Source organism: Brienomyrus brachyistius, chromosome 5, assembly GCF_023856365.1.
Source record: "Brienomyrus brachyistius isolate T26 chromosome 5, BBRACH_0.4, whole genome shotgun sequence".
In the NCBI taxonomy this organism is placed as follows: domain Eukaryota; kingdom Metazoa; phylum Chordata; class Actinopteri; order Osteoglossiformes; family Mormyridae; genus Brienomyrus; species Brienomyrus brachyistius.
Genome location: NC_064537.1, coordinates 26,043,312 through 26,063,718, shown reverse-complemented (window position 1 = coordinate 26,063,718; position 20,407 = coordinate 26,043,312). Strand labels below are relative to the sequence as shown.

The window sequence follows — 20,407 nt, the reverse complement described above, 5'->3', positions numbered from 1 at the left end:
AACGAATCATTCCTAAAATGAATAAACAATGCTAAACACTAGGGAATGGGAAAAACGGGGACAACACAGGATCGTTCACTTGGAAGGTCAACCACATGTGCAGACATCAGCATTAACCTCCCTTGCAGTGAGTGTGACATCTCGGTGTGCATTAACAAGACACATTTGTTGCATGACCTTCGTCTTTCAAAGCCTGGCTGATGTATTTATGTTAGGCCTGGTGTTTTACAGGTCACCGGACATTGTTTAAATAATGCAAGTGACCCCCGGATTGCGTTGCTGCGATTTTCTGTGCTGGGCTGCAATTACACAACCTGGCTTAATGACGTGTGGTACAGAGACATGTCCCGACACTGGGGCACTTCACCCTTCATGCTTTCATCTCCGAGGAAGGGAGAGAAATGCACAGGGATTCGAGCCGACACGATCTGCATAGCATAACACGTCCATTATTAAACAAACGTCTCTCAGTATTACAAAATGGATGCGGAAAACAAAGCAAGGGGTTGCCACACCCTCCCCCAGGCGCCGAGAGACCTTTGCCCTGTCTGCGTGGTCCAGAGTTTCCATCTGCTACTTCAACTACACTCAAAGCTCCCTAGGTTAACAGAATAACACTGGACATCTATTTTTGCAGCCTCTAAGGTGTGGCCTTCGACGCACGAATAGCGAAAAAGTAGGACAACACAACATCTTGCCTGTAACTGTTCCAGAACATCTTTTTTTCCCTTTTATATTACTGTTAAAAAAACAAAACTGGTTTTCCACAGGAATAAGCACACAGGCAGGGTAAATGTAGAGGACAGTGCAATGAAAACAGCTTGCCTTTTCATTATGCTTCTTCTGAAAACATGTGAAGGTCAAGTTACTCACAGATAAAGAAACAATATACACCGTTTATTCATAATGAGCTTTCATGGAAGCTAAGAGGACACTGGAGGCCTTTAACAAAGGGATATCCCAGGTATAAAATGACACAGTAGATGGGTGTTTACAGTTCTTTCCAAAGAGACAATGCTCAGAATGAAATGTAATTTCAGCATAAAAATCCACACTTGCAAATGATTAGTACATTGATAATTACAATAAATTCCATCTAATTAGCATGAATTTGCATTGCCGCCAATTCAAATAAGAGAAAATTAGAATTCATTACGCCTACAACAATAAATTGTATTTCCCGTGTGATTGTATCTATTGTGGTACAGCTTATCTAACACATAAAGTAGCTCTCATCCTACTGTTTGTAAGGGGTTGAGGGAGAATGGGCTTATATAAATTCAAATATGAATTAAACCTGAGGAATGCTTTATAGCCAAAATACACCCATGTGCTCCCTTTAAAAATAATTGCTAGAAGTACAGTAGTTATATATCTTGTTCTACTGAAATACAGATCTGCCTAGTTTATGATTAATATTGCCCTTTGTCATTCATGATTGCAAGTATGTTATTTCCAGCATTTACATTTTAAAAAGCAAGACTTATGGTGTTTCACAAAAAACAAATAAGCGTTCACTCATTTTTGTTGTTTTAAGGTGGCAACTCAGGGTTTACGTGAACATGAACTCATGCAGAAGATTTCTGGCAAGGTTAATCCATGATTGAAACAAAAATAACCATCATTGTTACCCCTAGTGAGAACTAAGGAAAAGTACATCTGTTTTATGTTAGTTGTATCCTACTTTTTAACAGATTATATTAAAGCTGTATCTGTAGTCATTACTATTACTATTCCTAAGGAACTCCTTAGTTAAAGTTTAATTTCTTTCCTTGTAGTATAATATTAAATAAAATGACTAATGAATGAAAATTGATGAATAACTAGGTAAGCTAGTAATTCACTAGGTGTAATTAGGTGTAAAAACCATGTAAGGCTAACATGTTATTCGAAAATACTGCGAAAGCATCCAGAAATACCGTACAGACACATCCTGAATGTGAATAAATGACCAGAAATTTTACATAAACACACTCCAGCAGGTTTAAGCGCTGAAAAGAATTTCTGCAAACACATGAGCATATAGCAGAAACCGGGGCTGCTGATCCACAGCAGTCAGTCTGAGAGCTGAGTCAGTGTGGCCGGTCAGCGTCTTTATTTACTAAGTACTGCATTAACCTGCTATTCCCCTCAGTTCCTGCTACTTCACAGCAACTGCACGCTGACAGAAGACTTAACAGCCAAGGGTGTATGTCCACACAGAAGTCTGATACTTCAGAGAGAGTGAGAAAAAAAATACACATTTTCCAAACAATTCCTCTCCCATGAGCCTTTACTGAGTAAAATTTTCAGCCAGCTCTTTTTCACAAAGTAAGTAACTAAAAATTCAAGTACAGATGAAGGAAATGGCACAGAGGCTATGCCAGAATGCGAAAGCGGAAACCAAGTTCCCCCGATACAGAATGAAGAAATTAAACTACAGCCTTGTTTGCTAAGCCACGGGGCTTTATGTCTGAGAAACTCAATCTCATCAGCTTTCAAATCACTTATCACCAAATTACAATTTAATAAGTTTCTCCTGCTGCTGTTCATAAGCAGACGTCAAATAAGGCATTTATCAAAAGCTGTTGCCATTTCTAGTCCTTTGTAGTTACAGATATAATTCTGCAGAGCACAAGCACGGTATGGCGGACTTAATGGAGAACACAGAACAAAAAAAATAAATAAATAAATCACACATTAAAATAGGGAAAAAAGATTAACAAGTACAGCCAGCAATTGTTATCTGTAGCTATATCCTTGAATATGTAATTTGAGAACTTTCAATTGGCAATTATGCACAGACTTATAATAAGAAATATTTCTTATAATAATCTGACAGTTTACCCAAGGACTTCAACATTCAATTGTACCATGTTAGGAAAAGGTACTGGCAAAGTTTTTTAAAAAAATCCTCCGTTGTTCCACATGAGAAACAACACTGGGGTTTTTGAGCACAGGAATGAGTGATGCTGCTTGTAAATAGCATGGCTTGGGCAACAGGAAATTAAACACTAAGAACATTGAAGAGAATAACCAAGACCAAGTCTTAAGGCCGGCCATCGCACAAAGACTCAGTCAGAGAAGCTCCTGTGTCATGCAGCAGTGATCCACGGCTCAGAGATACAATGGGGACTTCGAGACATCTGCCTTCTAGCACCAGTCCATTATCAGGGGCCTCTTGGCCCAAACTCACCGGCAAGGTTGACTCTCACAAGCCAGAACTCATCTGAACACTCTGATCCTATGTTAGATGGAAGCCAGAACCAGAGGCCAGGAGTGAACTGTGATGTGCAACACCGCTATAATCCTAGTGTGCCTGTCCAGTATACTATTGCCAGTGCATATGAACTCCTGCCCTGCGATTGAAATAGCACCTCAGAAGACATACCTCCACATCCTACCATACCGACAATGGTAAGAAATCTCGAGACCATCATCTACTAACAGGACAACAAACCCAAACAGAAAGAACCTCAAAAATGACCAAAAACCATCTGATCCAAAAGGTGCGTTCTATCTGCTCTCTGGTTGTAAACAAGCAGCAGGGCGTATTAGTATTCACAGCAGAGAGGGGGAATATCCACAAGTCATAACATATGCTAATTCTGCCAGATAAGTGACAGACCTTGCATTGAGACTCTGTCAGTCTGTACCAGCTTGCTTAGATTTGAGAGGTTTGCTTATTTAAGGTTATCAGTTGATTATGCGGAATGAGCCGCCGAGTACTAACAGCACAGAGCTCATTCCCCTACTTGCCCCCCCAACACACACACACACACACACACACACACACACACACACACATGCCCCCCCACCCCTTGAACCCCTGAGCAGGATCTTATATGGAGAGGATCTTATCCTAGGAGATTGCTGGGCCTGCAGCCCATGCCATAATGACACAAGGGAGTTGTCCAGCAAAGCTGTGCTCCGATGAACACGGATCAGTAAGTCCTTTCAAAGTGAAAAGGCTGCCTTTTCAGCCTTCATGTGTGCTTGATCATCTCCAACCTCACCCTGCGCTGTTCCCACCAACCCCCTACCAAGACTTCCCCGGCAACACATCTGCATGCTGTTCCTGCTGACAGACAGGGCAGGCAAAGACACAAAAACAGTTAACATCATCAATAATAATGCATGGAGAAAATGTTGAAAATAGCTTTTTCACAAATTAGCACACTGCTCCTAAAACCAAGTGATCCTTCTCAGTTGACACCGCTAGGTAATGAACTTCATCCTCAACCAAGACCGGGTAAAATTTTTAACCAGAGCCATTTTGTAGGATTTGCTTTGTTTGACAGCAATTTAATAATCTACCACTCCCCCAAGGTGGACTCATCTTGCCATATCTTAGACAGGAAAAAAAAAACAATCTAGAAAATGGACCTACCCTGGCGTAGAACACACGCACAAACTTGCATATCTATCATTTCTATTTGCAGTTACTGTCACTGCAGGGACATGTTCTTTAAAGATAGCAAATCCATGCACACAAACAAACAACTATTTCAGTAATCTGTAAACATGATGGCTGAATCTAAAATAAAAGAGGGGGAAAAAAAATCAACAAACGAGAACGAAACCTATTTTTCCACATCAGCAGCCGGCAACACAAACTGCACGGACCTGCCACAGTTAAAACCTACTGCTGATTTTACTGAACAAGGGAAATCATTTGATCTTCCTGGATTTAATGAAGTTCCTCAGAAGTGAGATGAGATCGTCTTTTTTTTCTGCACAACAATATAAGTTTGGCTGTGGAGATTTGATAAAAAAAAGCAATTGAAAGAAAGGAGAGATTAGCTGCTAAACTGTATACTTTATTTACTTTTAGCCTTAATATTCATCCATCCATCCATCCATTTTCCATAGATTCCATAGACGCATTTAATAAAAATTAATTGAGGGAAAAAGCCAATAACAACTGATGTTCAAATCAAAAAGGCAGACTTTACTTGGGACAGCACTATTCTGGAGTGTAACTGCTAGAAATACCATACTACTGTTATTGTTATTAATATTTTTTTCCTTGGGGATATAAGTGTCATGCAGTCTCAGAAAAGAAGACTTTACACACACTCCTGTTATCCATATCATGGAAATAATCAGCAGACAGAATGGAGACTAACAATGCATAGACAAAATTCACACATGGATGTACATACATGCACACTAAATGCCCCTTATCATTACTTGCCATATTTATCCTGTCAATTTTATATATGGGAGGTAGCATTTAATTGGTGTTTAGTTAGTGTTTAAAGTACAGCCCAAACCACTGTCAGGAATGCAATTCACTACAGGTGACTCAATTCAATTCTGCACAAAAAAAACAATAGTGCAAGCACTTGATTTAACACAGTAAAAATATAAAAAAATCCCTAACATCTCTAAATTCAGGGCATCTTTTTAGAATTGTCTTCTTGCATGGAATGATACCGTATGGAAAAATACTGAGTCGAAGCCTAAGGCCATCTCTGGTACTTACTGAAGGAGCTTAAAATCTGAGCACAGGCCAGGGAGCTAACGTCAAGACTTGATAAACCACTTGCATGTTGAACTCTGAAGTACATTTACATTGGCAAACAGAACAGGAAAATGCAATTCCTCACTCCCCCGAATCTGATACCGACATCTTGCACAATTGTTTGTTTTTGATTAGTCATTCAAAAGATAATGCGAGTAAAGATAAGAGAGCACTACATACACGACCACTCCGTTCCAAGTATCCCTTGAAGCTCCACATGAAAGTTCAGTTGCTGCTTGAGAAATTACGGTCTTGAATCCAAATAAAACAAATTCACAGAACATGGTGGTTCGTCACAAAGGGTCAGCATTTCAAATAACTTTGCTGTTGTAACTGCAGTGAGCCGTGTAAAGTTCTTTGTTCGTTTATCCCCTCTGTCAGACCTGAGCTACACCCACGTTGTCACCAACTAGGCCACTACTGCGACCCTTTGCACAACCTCGAGTCCCTGACCCACATAGCTCAACCAATAAAACCACATTCATTTGTCACTTAAGGAAGGTGCTCGTCTCATAACGATACCACTGCTTCCCTTCAGGGCACTAAATATTTCCAACATGGAGAATGGATTTCCCAATCTTTGCTTGATAAAATTACTTTAACAGTCTTTTTTACATACTACAATTATTTAACCAAGCCTATTTTTTTCAGGAGTGATTATCATTGAAACGACAGAAACGGCAGGTGTATGAAGTGCCACACTGCTGATGATGTTATAATTATAAAAATTATTCTGATTGGATAAAATTTAACATGTGCCATGTTTTCTTACTGCATACTTAAACAGGCCACGAACATTTTCCAGTAGCCCAAGCAGAACCAAAGAAATCCAAATGATTAAAAACAGGAGGTAAATGAAATATCACAGATAAGACGCATGCTAAAAAAACTATTTACCAAACAATTTCGACCAAAGTGAAGTACAAGTGAAAGAAATAGTACATTTACCAGTAGAACACTTTGAATTTATAATGGTTAATTACTGTATTCTTTCACAAAACCATGTGGCGATATCTCCCAGTGGAATTTAAATGGCAAATGTTAATTTAAGCAGTAAACAGAGGTACATCTCATCAACATACTTACAGTACAACAGCACTGTTTGCTTTTATATAAACTGACATGGAATTGTATTGTGCTCACATATACATATTTATGATGTTTGCCACTTTTTATATTATTATTATACAGTGTTACTGTGCATGTTTAAATTCCGAGCAGGTCATTAGATTTGCCATTAAGTATCACTGTAAATGTTTCTTCATTAAAATTTAATTTAATGGATTGACAGTTCAACAGAAGATAAAGAAAAAGCTTTTTCCAAATCATTCGTTTTGTAGGTGCATCATGATGTGAAAATCAAGACATTAATGAGCTCTTGCTTAATAGTTGTCAAGGGCAAAAGGGAAACTCTGTACATAATCCTTGGGTGTGTAATTCCCTTAAACCCTTAACAGAAAATACAGAAAGATTAAAGGCTTATAGAAAGACAACAGCTATACCCACTACTTTAAAAAGACATCTTTCTAAATTCAGTGCATGGCCTTTACATCTATATTTGTGAAAGCAGTGTATTTATTTGCTTTTTATGGTCTGACTTAAAAATCACAACATCTGACTACAAACCAGCAGGAGAGAAGCTGAAAACAAGTCTACTGTATGCCAACAACAACACCTGTAAATGAGGAACCATTAACAGTATTTTATTTTATTTTTTTAACTAGTTACACCCCTCTTCCCACCCACACACACAAACGTACCCACACCACTATACTTTATACACATTATACTTAGTGCATTGCTACTAATAAAATTATAGACTATGGGTGTAACAGGGGAACCTCACTAGGAACATCACTGTCAGCAGACAAGCCTAAAAAAGTCAAATTCACTGGCTTGGGACGTTTTAATATGGCAAAATAAACAATGTGCAGCTGTTGCCGTATAATATCAGGATTTAGCACCGTGCATGAAAGCTCTTGTTTCATCTACGTAACCTTCATACTGTATCTGACAACATATGCCACGATTCTAATCCAGGCTGTATTGCTTATAAATGCTGGTGCCACAATGCCAGATCCACGACAACCACAGACACATATTTCCAGAGTGTTGCCAAGACTAAACACATACACATACATACATACATATACACACCATTCATACACAATCAGTAGATGACTGTGCAAACTAGCTTTAGAACATCACATGATTTAAGGGATTTATAAACATCATGTGAATGTTGATTGCACAAATGGGGGGTTCTATATCTCAGAAACAGTCACCCTGCTGGGATATTCAGGACCCACAGTGTCTAGAGTTTACAGAGAACAGTGTGATAAACAAAACAAAACAACAACAACAAAAAACATATGTCAAGGGCAGATATGTAGCTGAAAAGACCTTACTAATGGTCATAGGAGAATGGCTAGACAAAGTTAACAAGAAGGCCACAAGAGAATAAGGGCTAAGTTCAGGGGTTTGCAGAAAGGCTTCTCTGAATGTAGAACTCATCAGATCTGGAAGTGGTTCTGTAGACAAAAGGGCATAGGTGTACCTAATGAAATGGCAGCTGAGTGTATAGTTTAAAGGAATTCCACAACCAAACGCTACTATTGGCAATTCACTTAAATTACAGTAAAGACAAGTTTGAATGGGGAATTCAACACTTGATAGTTTACTCATTCCTACCACATTTCAAAGATCTCTTTTCACAATTCAGCTTTAATAAATAAATGCACTAAATAATTCAGGCCCATTAAACTGTCAAGGGCTTTATAGTTGGAAGGAGGTCTGAGACAGCGTTTTTGTAAGCGTAAATAGCTGTTCTTTAATTAGGTTTTTCTCCACCGGGCACCGAGCGGAACAGACACGCAACACTCCAGAATGCGGAAACTGTCAGAAACGTCGTTCTACAGCTCGTGTCGGCCGTCCTCAACCGGTACTGCTGCTAATCATCCACTGTGACCTCTGATTTGTTTGTATCACACCAGCGTTTTTATCAAAAGCGGTTGAAAAGGAAAGGAATGAGGGGGGATAAAAGAGAGAAAAATGCATATGATGAGAAAGGAAACCACATATCAGCGCTTGGGCTTTTAAACCCCATCTCTTGCTATACTAATACTGTATGTAAGAGAGTGAGTGAGCAAGCCTGATGTTTCAAAATGAATATGACACCCTGACAAGCAGGGTTTTTGGTGGAGAGTAGTAGTTTTGCATAAATAGGGAAATCAGATGCAGGTCTGCTAGTTAACATGTATATGTAATGTTTTTCGTAAGGGAGCTTAAATTGCTCACAGAGACACTTTCACCTACAGACCCATGCAAGCAGCTCACTAAAACCCTCAGTCTTAAAACTGCGAAACAGAATCTTGACCAATACAGCTTTCAGATAATGTTACGCACATTTTATCCCCTACGAAGGGCAAACATAATCAGTATGCATACAGCACGCCAAAGGAAATGTAATTAAGGTTGCAGATTCAAATCTGAAGTAAGAAACACAACAAACCAGTAGCTGCTAACACTTCAATAACCACAAGCAGCCTAAATTGCTTCCGATAATATCACGTCAAGAAAATAACGTAATGATGAAATGCGACATATTTGTGGGTTTGCCTTAACTGGTATTACTCTTGCTTCCGAAGGGATTTTAGACTGTCAGGGAAGCTTTCTGAGAATGTCTCGGGAAATAACACAGAAGCATAACCCCTCAAATTGTTTCAGTTCCGAGATGAGGAAAAGAGCTTAAGAGGTCAAAGAACTGCCGTCCAGCATACGGATTAGTAACCTCACCTGAAATACCTGATTACCGCAACCAGTCGCTTAAAACAAACAAAACTGCTGAAACAGAAAAAAAAAAACAGGCAGGACCAGCAAGTATTTTTACTTTAAAATGCATATACTGTCGTGAAGGTTAATTTGTTATTCCAGCTAGCTGTCCTAAAATAAAATAAGGTTTGCTAGCAGTTTTGTTTTATTATCCATCTTTTCTGACCTTGGTCACACCTAGCAGCCAAAGTACACAGCACCTGGTGATTCTTGAGACAAAGGAAGCAAAATGCAAAATATCATTAACAATTGCGTCTTGTTATTGCTTTTAATCTTTTTTTGAACAACGAGTGCAATAAATTTTTTTCCTCCAGACTGATGCCTCAACAGTTGTATATCTATAAGTCACAGATCGAAATCAATGTATTGCTTAATTTCGGGGTGCCCCATGCCCAAAGCAAACAGTCAAGAAAAATTCATCAAAGCATACGATTGTTTGATCTGTTTTTCCCCTGCTCTTCATTTGGGGCCTCTCCTGGAACTATGCTAGCTGTCAGTCAGTAGGCATGCCATTTCTAAACAGAAAACCTCTTCAGCCGGTAAGGGTATCTTTTATCCACATCCTCTACCTCTTTATTACGCTCTGTTGATGGGACCAGAACAGAGGCTGCCAAGAAAAAAAAAACACTTTTCTTGGTTTCTCCTCCACTTCCCCTCACCACCCTGAAGAGGGCATCTGGAGTGATTTCACCTCTCGCACACTGTGACATTCTTCACAAGCAGGTGGCTTTCAAAAGAGGTTCCCTGAAAGGTAAACAATCAGCTTTTTTTCCTTTTGCCAATCAGAAAACTGGCAAAGATTCTCGATAAAGAGTTCCAAGGAGTTCAACAGGCTAGATTGTGAATGTACAGCTTCTCCTGCCTCCCATGTGTGACAGCGCCCATTTTAAAAAACTGAAATGTCATTAGACTTTTCACAATCTGTTTCTGACAATCTTCCTATTCACCATTCTCCTATAAGAAAAGGTAAGAAGAGAAAGCTAACTATCATTTTACCACAGATATTACATATTTCATAATTTTTTTTCCCCAAAGTTAACTAACTGAAAAAGAAAAATGTTGTGCACGCCATAGATCTTCAGAACATTCACATGTTGCTTACATCATACAATAAGTCCGACGCAGAGAGAATCAAACCGTTAAAAGATTTTCTGGTTATTTTAAAAATTCACAGCTTGGTTTGCATTCACATACTAGAAATGTAGAATTTAGGGCTATACCATTATATTGTGGAAAAACCGTGTGCAGGGCATAAATACGTCATTTCAACTAGGACAAAACATTTTCTGCACTTAAGCTTGGGCATTGGAAGAATGAAAAGCCCATTAGGTTAGAAACATACACTGGCATACATATTCCTTACTGGCTGACAACCTCCAATTCTTCCAAAAACTTTCCACTACATATAAACAGAATTCAACTTGCATAGATCACTCCTGTGATACTGGTGAATTTATGACATCATGGTGCTCATGAATTATAATTGGGCTGCACACTTCTGCAGAGGAACACAAAGATTTGAAAGCCAGTGATATCAGCCTGGACAAAGGCCTAATAAAAATAAAAATCACTGTGCCATCAAGATTCTTTTAACAGGCAACAAGGACGCATATATAAAATTCCGCCATTTTGGTTTCTGGAAAATTAACAATTTACTCAGCAGTTCACTTATACAATTAATTTTGAGAACTTCATCAAAAAAGCAAAAACATAGACCAAGATTTTTTTTTTAAACCAGGTTCTGCCTGATATGAATTTTGATATTGTGCATAGTATTGCATTTAGGCATGACTCAAGCTCAGCTAAATGAAACAACAAAAATGACTGGGTTTGTAAGATGATCATCATTTATAGAAATGTATGTACTGTAGAAATCTACAAATATACAGTTTCAAACAGGAAATCCGAGATCTATATAAGGGCAGACAGCTGTTTTCTGTTCCCACCAACCTGTCTGCCAATAAGGACGATACCCTCCAAAGTTCAAAATTTGCAAGAGTGTTTAATGATTGACTTTCTGCCCAAATTTTCCCACAGTGTAAGAAGTGATTTTTTACACCAGATCCAGTTGAATATATTCTTCAAAAATTTTAAATCACAACCTCTTTCTCTGGGTGTTCATTTCCACACTGTGTAATGATACACATACAGTACTGTTTATGATATTGATCATAATGAAATGATATCCCTAAATAGTGACATATGATGCCTACACAGCATTGCTCGTATTGTCAGTGGATAGAACTGAAATTTTAAATATAAACCACCAGCATTACAAAACTTTTTAAGATCACTTTGCAGTGATAACACTACCAGTCAGAAGAGAGCTTTCTAATGGGACAGGGAAAACAATATTTATTTGATACTAAGAAACTGAAACTTGTAATTACTCTACATTCCTGTCAATGGAATACATGCAGTTAATATCAGGGTCTGTATTATAAACATCCATTTTCTCTCATTTCACATGCCAGACAAATTCTGCTTGAAGGCCTCCACCATTATGCGAAACATACCCATTTTACACCACACCTATTACTTTTTATGATGATTCTCAAAGCATTACTTATGGCTAACAAATATAGGCCTATGGATATTTACACTGTAGGTAAGAATGCGCCTGATATCTATCTCTAAACGGTAAGAAGAGGACTTTACTGTAATAAATGCCTAAACATACAGGGGGAAAAGAGTAATACGTGAAATACCCCATTCGCTCATTCATTGTCAGCTGCCCTCCTAATTAGACGACAATGCTTTCTAGACACGTTTAACATTATGTTTAATTTTAAAAACAAATTATTTAATCATTTACTCTTGCATCTTCTATGCACCAAAATGTATTAAAAGTTTTGGTTTGTATAAAATAGGCCTACGTACAAATTTTGTCATCGTTTCAGTGGTACATACTCCAGAGTCTCACATTTAATCTATTACAAGACGGCTAACATAAATATGTAAGTCACGTTCTCCTTCGCTACGATGAATTACTTCGTACTAAAAAGACCCGCAAACTACCCAAACTGTAGGCGAAGGACACCACAACAATTACAAGTAATTAATTGATATTTCTGAATGGTCTCGGCATGCGCTCGCGTTTTCTTTACGTTTATGACAAAAAGCAAACACTTACTGTGATGAGAATGGAGATTAATAGCCGATGGAAGATATTTGCCTGTGTGAAGAAGTATCGGGTGGCTCGTTCCCAACTGCCCCGGGGACTGGGGTATTCCTTCGGGAATGGTGGTTGCTCCGAGTCGGTGCGACTCCATACCCACCCCAGAAAGCAATGGTGGGGGTACATGTACAGATCGAGAGGGTCCGAAATCTCGGCCATCCATCATCCAAGACAGATCAAGACCAACGGTCAAAAAGGCAATTCCAGGCAATACTAGTGTGTTAGACAATCCTTTCTTCCGTGAAAAGTAGTCTCCACGTCAGGCATTCCTGCTTATCTAAAAACTACAAAAAAATAAAAATATTCAGAATATAATTAGCAATCAAACATCTTAATGAAACCAGTAATACCAGTAAAAGATCCACAAAATCTAACCACGCATATCCTAGCTCAGTGTCGTTGCATTCACCAAAATGACCATCTTGTCAAACGAGAATACGCAGTTTATATATTACAGCTAAACTGCTACTGTATGCAAGAAGGGTATCGATAACGCTGGCGTAAACTTTACGCGTCCTACTGACTAAACGTTGGCACTAAGTTGCATAATGTTATGTCACTGCTGAATTGTTTGCTTTACAAATAACGTAAAAAAGCTTGGAGAGCCTTACAAAGCTGCATCTCCCTTTACTCTGAGACACATTTTTAAACTTCTTTCTCTTTAGATAGGGACTTCATCTTATTATAAGAACATTCGTCAGTTACTGTTTCTGAATATATATTAACGCGCGGTCGCATGTAAAAAATACATTGAAATTACAGATTGTTACGAAACGCTCGTATCAAATACCAAGACGCGTGAATGAATCGCTTCTCGTAAAGGCAAAGGAAGAAGCCGTTTCAATCTGAATCGAAACTTAGTAACAGCAACGTTAGGTAATAACTGATTGCTGTAATAGTGAATACAGAATATGCCCCTTCGTCCTTTCACATCTAAAACAGACGTACGCTATTCTAGGCTGTGTGTTCTCATTTGTTATGCTTACACTATTCATTTTACATGCATCAGTTAATCATGAACCTGGAAGACAACCACGTTCCAGCAGCCAAGATAAATTCGGTACTGCTAATTAACTTGGATTACATTCTTAAATGTAAAAATATGTGCAGATTGTTACATTAAGAAAACTCAGTTATTGCAATTGTGTATATAATTTACTTTTCAGTCTCATAAAATAGCTAGACTTGTATTGGTGGGATAAAGGTCTGCCCTATGCCCGTAAGTCAAGTTCGTCTCATGCGCAGCTATAGCCCAAAGGTACATGCAAAAATTGCGTAGATCACATCTGGGACTTTTTTTATGGACAATCTCTATTTGTTTTTAAAAGACTATGTCACGCAATCACTCCAATCACCAGATGTCATACAACAAAACGGAAAACACGAAATTTTAACAAGCTATTTATGTAGATTAACTGAAACTAAAAGCTCCTATTGCGACAACCTAAAAAGCCTTACATTTAATTATTATCTTGCCATATTTAATAATATTCTACATTACTTAATCGGACGCCTGAATTTCAATGTCTGGCAATACGCTTTGAAACGTTTATTAACTTTCACACGTTAAACGTAGAATACACTTGCAACTCTGTAATGAATTTGGTTTCTTTGCACAAGTACGCTACATCTAAATACCAAGTCCTTACTCGAATTGAAGTCCCATAAAATCCGACAAATCCTAAAGTTTGCAAACAGATTTAGTATATTCCATGAGCACACCATCCGTGGACATGCTGCAAACTGACATCGGCGCAAAAGCCCGTTTACAGTCCCGCACAGTATTTCGCGAAGAAGTCCACAGCAATGAAACAAGCATTGTTTTTTTTCCAACCCCGCCCACATTAAATCTAGAGGGGGGGGGGATCGTTAAAAAAAAAACTCTGCAATTGGGTAATATATGTGTCAGTCAATTTAATGAAAACACGCTGGCTCTTTGCCAGTCCTACAAAACCAATTACGAACCAAGGAAATTGGTGGGTTTTCTGGACTCTTCTCTTCAAGACTGGGTGATCAAAACGGGCTGCGGAGATATTTGGGTACCATTTCTATAAGGAGATACTTAATCCATTCTTTGACTGGTAATCGGCACGGCAGAAGAAATCTGAAGTGGGAGAGAATCAACGAGCTGTTCAGAATATTTTAAAATCAGGTTTAGTGAAACATGTTGATACGTTCTCGAACATGTATAACAACGCATCCTTATTTTTGACATCTACAATTATTAATAATATACTCATTTGTATTTTGTGAGTTTTTATTTTTTTATATGAGAGTGTCCTCAAGTACATATTACGCAGAAACACATTTAGTACAATGACAGCAAATCACAAAAGGAGAAACGTGATCAAGAATGCATAGATGTGGGTAGTGTATCAATGGGGCGGTAATTAGAGCTACTATTTAGGTGACATGGGAAATGTTTTCTCGAGCTTCAAAATGGGGATTCTACTGCCACACAGCGGGCGATCTGCAGCCAGTTCGGTCTGGTTAAACGAAATACACGCTAAAGTATATGTGACTTGGGAGTTTAAATAATAGCAACTACGTCTTAAGGCCACGTACAATTACGTACCAACGTGTTTTTCATGCTATAATCAGCTAGTTAAATTCATAGCAGTAGATCAACGCATTAATAATAGCAAATTATTAATTTCAGCAATGTCATTTACAGTGGCCAGCTGTCGTTTCATGTTGTCCCATTACTTGAATGTCCTAAAATATGTTATAGGGTGTATCATGGTATAAACAATGATAATTATTGTAAAAGTGACATGAGAAGTTTCACTTTAATAAACCGATATAATATCACATATTAACTTATGGTTTAAAGATTTATAATGAGAATTGTCAATCCATTCGTCTTCAACCACTCACCCTGGACTGGAAACCGTGTCGTCTGGTGCCCATGTGAAGGCAGCATCGGGACAGGATGCCAGCCAATGGCAAGGCACCAACACACTAACTAAAGACCAACTGAAATAAGGCCAACGGAAAGATGCCAGCTAGCCTTACAACTGTGGAAGGAAACTGTAGAATTCAGCAGAAACCTGAGAATTTGTAACATGGGAATGCACAAGCTGCACGGACACAGAAACCATGAAAGTATCCGGTTCAAACAATTTAGGAAAAAAAAACTACAATAAAAATCCATACATCTTCAATCTTAAGGCCAGCAGTGTGAGGTAAAGTTAAGTTCATGAACAATAACTATTTCTGAACTACTTTTAGTACGAAGCCTTGTAGCCCTATTTTATAGCACAATTGATTACAACTGATAAAATATGAATGCTAAGTTTTTTTGTTAATAAAAAACGTAGCCTTATATCGCTAATAGTACCAAAACATCATATCACAAAGAAAAATTGAACTTGTGTAGCCTCACAGTCTTGTAACATCCCTCTCAAACTGTGGTGGTTTCAGAGCAGTGGATGGTGGTTTAAACACACTTGTAGTATAAGCCCATTGATTACAAAGATGAAGGCTTGTCGTAAAAAGGAGATTGTCAAAGAATTCCTGTTAGTAATTTTTATACAGAAGCATTTTTCCTTAAAGATGCAACTTGGTCAGCTGACTGTGACCAGCTATAAGCTTGTTCAAACTGCAATTTTGTCTTATTTGCGTTAGTGTCAGGCAATATGACAGAACGCTCTGACAATGTAATTCACTCATGTAAATTGTTCTACTAGAGTTTGCTGTGACATACTTACTTGTCTGACATTGCATCACATGGAACTGATACATAACTGAAATTCTCGAGATAGTTAATTTGAACTTATTTGAACTTTTTTTTTTAACAGCACATTGCCAAAAGTGATCTCTGCTTGGCAGATTTATGCCAGATTCTGTCAATAGGAAGGCAAGTAAGCTTACATCTAGCTTTAAAGAGAATACTTTCTAAAGCTGAGTAGGTTTCAGTTACAGAAGTGCAGGAAAAACACTCAAACGGATGAGATAAAATGTTTTGTGTGGAGGTGGTGGTGTTGGGGGGGGGGGGGGGGGGGGCTAGTGACATTTATTTAATATTGATTTTAACTCCTACAAGCAGAAGGGACCAGTACATGCTTTAGTGCTTGGTGTCAAAGGCTGTGTATGCAATATATTTTTTGATTTAGTGTATGAAAGTTTAAATATACATACTCAGAAAATAACAGGGGTTAGCAATCTGTAAAATACATGCCACTTCATTTTTATGATTATACGACCTCACAAGTCAGGCAAGAGAGTGTACATTGCTGAATTTGAGTGGATTTCTATATATTGAACATTCCAATATTGTTTCTATTGGCATTGCGCAGGGATACTGTCTTTATTCTTTGGTGGTCTAAAATCATAACTCTTAATCAACAATGCAGATAGTGATTAAACGATTTGCACCAGGATGGATAAACTTCTTGTCATTACTGATTTTTCTGAGTTTGTACTGTGAATGAAACACAATGTAATCAACATCGCAAATGACAGCCTCTTTGGCCTATGAACTGTAGTCAGAAGTTCCAGATTCCACAGACTGGTTTAGATAAAACCATTAATGCAGAAATGAGCACCGCTTACATCACCTGAACCATGAACCCAAACATGAATATACATTTTTTAAAATATTCATCACTCATAATCGCAGACACTGTAAAATGATAAAAAAAATTATCTTTGGCACCAACGTCTACTCATGTTGTACTTTTAACTTTCAGTGAAACAAGGCAGGCTTGTCTGTATTTCACCCTCAAACGTTGTGTGTTCTTGAAATTCTCTCAAAAAATGCACATATTGTACACTTATTCTTATTTTCTAAGTAGCCAGAAAGTTTATTTGATAGCTGAATTGGATAACGAGAGGTAGACATTTGCACACCTTTATAGTCAAGTTGGATTTTGAAATTTTATGAGAGTTTAATTGACAATTCACTATTTACTTGAATTTCAAGTCAATTCTTGATTGAAAAGCGCTGCTAAAGATATTTTATTATACAAGGCCTGCGTATTACATGCCGCTCACTTTTTGCAAAAGTAATGTTTACTGAACTAAATCTTTATTTAAAGTCGTTTGGTGCTGATTTTACAGCAATTAATTTACTCATTTCAAGCTTGATTTTATAAGTGTTTCATATTTTTGATACAAATATGTAACCATTTGCAACAAGGAAACAGTCAGATCCATAATCTGAATCTTTCAGTAAGTGAAATGAAACAACATTAAAAATAGAAACAGAATCAGTAAAAAACTGCACCTGTTTTTTGTCCCTAGTATTTGTAGTATTATGTAAACCATTTAGAGAATCATATAGTGTACATCAAAACACAGTTGTACACGTAGTTGTATTAATCACGTGTCCAAATGTCATTACCTTATACAAATGTATATATAAAGTCTTACCTCGATGCTAGTAATAAATATATTACACATATCTCAAAACATTTTTAGAATAGTACGTTATACATGCAAGGCTATTGGCAGCATTGAGTAATACACCTTACAACCGTTAATAAAACAGGAGTTAATGCGCGGTTTCAAACTACCCCTTTGTCAAGGCCCACGTTGCGGTTTCAAGTCACCCACCTCCATTTTGGAGGCAGCTGAAAGAATACTAAAATAGTAATGAGTCAAGGGAAAAGGCAATGCCTGAATGTTACAGCCAAAGGATTTCTAATTTAAATATCAGCCGGGCACCATTTCAACTCCAATGAAAGGAGAACAACTTTTGAAAGACCTAGCATTGGATAGCTCCCAATTTAGCCAAAGGATAACCAAGAAAGAATGCGGATTTTTATATATATATATAAATAAATATATATTATGGGGGAGGGTTTGTGGCGAGGGAAAGGACTCTAATGCCAAAGCTTATGACCGCCTACAAAACGCGAACATATGTACAGTATATTGATAACTAATGGTGTAGCACTTAACGACAATCTTCACTTTAATCATTATGCTATCAATATGAAGCTGAATTTATAATTCACAGCCTGACTGTATCGTTCCGGTCATGTAAAACAAGGGAAATGCCATTTCTTTCGTAAGTCAAAATCGCCAGCTACTTCCAACATTGTTCCCAGATGATCCACGAACGGTTAACTTAATGGTATGTATAACGATTTCGCGGATAATAAGATAGTAACGGTTTTGTGTGTCGTTTTCTGAAGGTTCTACGATCGCCACACATACCCAAGTATGCACATACCCGATTAACGTATTCGAATAAACAGTAATTTGTCTTTAGTAGGCGTATATAATTTAAAATGTACAAAACTGATTACAAGGCGGTATTACAGCTGTGTTATGTGTTCACGGAAGAACAATGAAGACGCGTAATTACATATATACTTTTTTGAGATAGAGTGAAATCAAAAATAAAATTAATGCGGGTAGATTAGTATAATTCATTTGAATTCTCAGACCTATGTCATAAAATGTTATCCAGCGATACAGGAGACTACATGCAACTTTTATTAAAATTACGAATCACGCAGTTAATAATGTTCTATTCATTTTTTAAAATAAATACCCTCCTCTCCTCTTCAGCATTGAGAATGCAGTGTCAAAATTTAAGGTTTAAAAATATAATACACCTGGACCATATGCGTAAATTTTTAGCCTGTTCCATGAAACACATGCATTTGTTAAGCGTTTAAATAAATTACTTTAAACGTAAACTTAATGGTCATGCTCGGTTTATAAATTCCCATGTAGCTAGTTTTTTTTATGTCGAGCATAGTTTCACCGACAAGTGTTGCCCTATTTATACGGTCTATAACTGCAGGAGGCTGTGTAGGCCTAGCTATTTAGTATGATGTAGTATTACTATATAATTGTATTTGATAATTTCTTTTCATTTCTGTTTTTTTCTTTGATTCTTTGTACTTGAATACTTAGACCCCGCACCAAGTTGAAAGGTCGGCTTTAGGCCCACATCTTCAGCCTGACAGTTTTACAATTAAGTCAATGTTATCTCAATGGTAGGCATAATCAATTTCAGTTCATTTAATGCACTTTATATCAGAAATTAAATTACATTTGTACAGTTAACGTTTTAATAGGTCTAGAAATTACTGTAACATACAACATAATTTTCTCTACCTGCCATATTTAGGTGTTTGAATAGGCCTACAGAATAAACATGATGGGAACTCATTTAATATATGACAAATATTTAATAACCATCACATTTTTTGGCACTTTCTCAGTACTGAATTGGTATTTTACAATGTGATTACAGTTACAGTTTAATGTATTTTAATTAAGTATATGCCCAAGTATTTATAGGAATCATAGAATGCAAATATGCTTGGGTTGTACTCTACACAGTTTGTTATATTTACTATCTGTGCAATTTGTTTACATTGATTATTTCAAATGAGTTTTGGCACTAATAAACACTTAAAAATGTGTGTTGTGTTTGGTGTTTTTCTGCATCGTTGGGTGCAGATGTACATTCCACTGACATATTTTGTTTAATCATAAAATAAATAAACATGATCATGTGCCTGTATGGAGTGCACACTAACATACAATGGCATATAATACACATTCATGAACTATTTCACTTAAGTTAATTGTAAATGCAATAATAGTGTTTGGCATTACTAAAAAATAAATAATTCATTATAATTCTGAAAACACAACCGGGATGTCAATAATGGAAAACAATAAACAGACATGAAAATACTTTAAAAATTTAAGTAAAAAAATCTCTACATTTGTACTGTTAAACTGTTATACATACTGATATGAAAAATATAAAATGTAGTCCTTTAAAATATTTTATGTACAATTTGGAAATATAATATGAAGCAATTGATGGGGGTACAAAAGTAAAAAAAAATGCTTAAAAACTGCACAGCTATTGTATTCTCATATGGGAATTACAAACCCATCATCTAAAATGATAAAGTACT

General features: G+C 37.2%; 1 protein-coding gene across 4 annotated transcripts in view; it reads right to left on the bottom strand.

Annotated features, from left to right (window-relative positions):
- The window catches only part of LOC125742377 (trinucleotide repeat-containing gene 18 protein-like), a 61,394-nt gene extending 47,058 nt beyond the window's left edge, over nucleotides 1–14,336 (bottom strand). For 3 of the 4 annotated variants that reach the window (XM_049014313.1, XM_049014315.1, XM_049014316.1), the window contains exons 1-2: nucleotides 14,165–14,336; nucleotides 12,471–12,799 (exon numbers count right to left, since the gene is read on the bottom strand). In XM_049014313.1, the coding sequence (XP_048870270.1) occupies nucleotides 12,471–12,681 (211 nt within the window). In that variant the 5' untranslated portion in view covers nucleotides 12,682–12,799; nucleotides 14,165–14,336. The other variant, XM_049014314.1, reaches the window with a different exon arrangement.
- Between the last annotated feature and the right edge of the window lie 6,071 nt (nucleotides 14,337–20,407).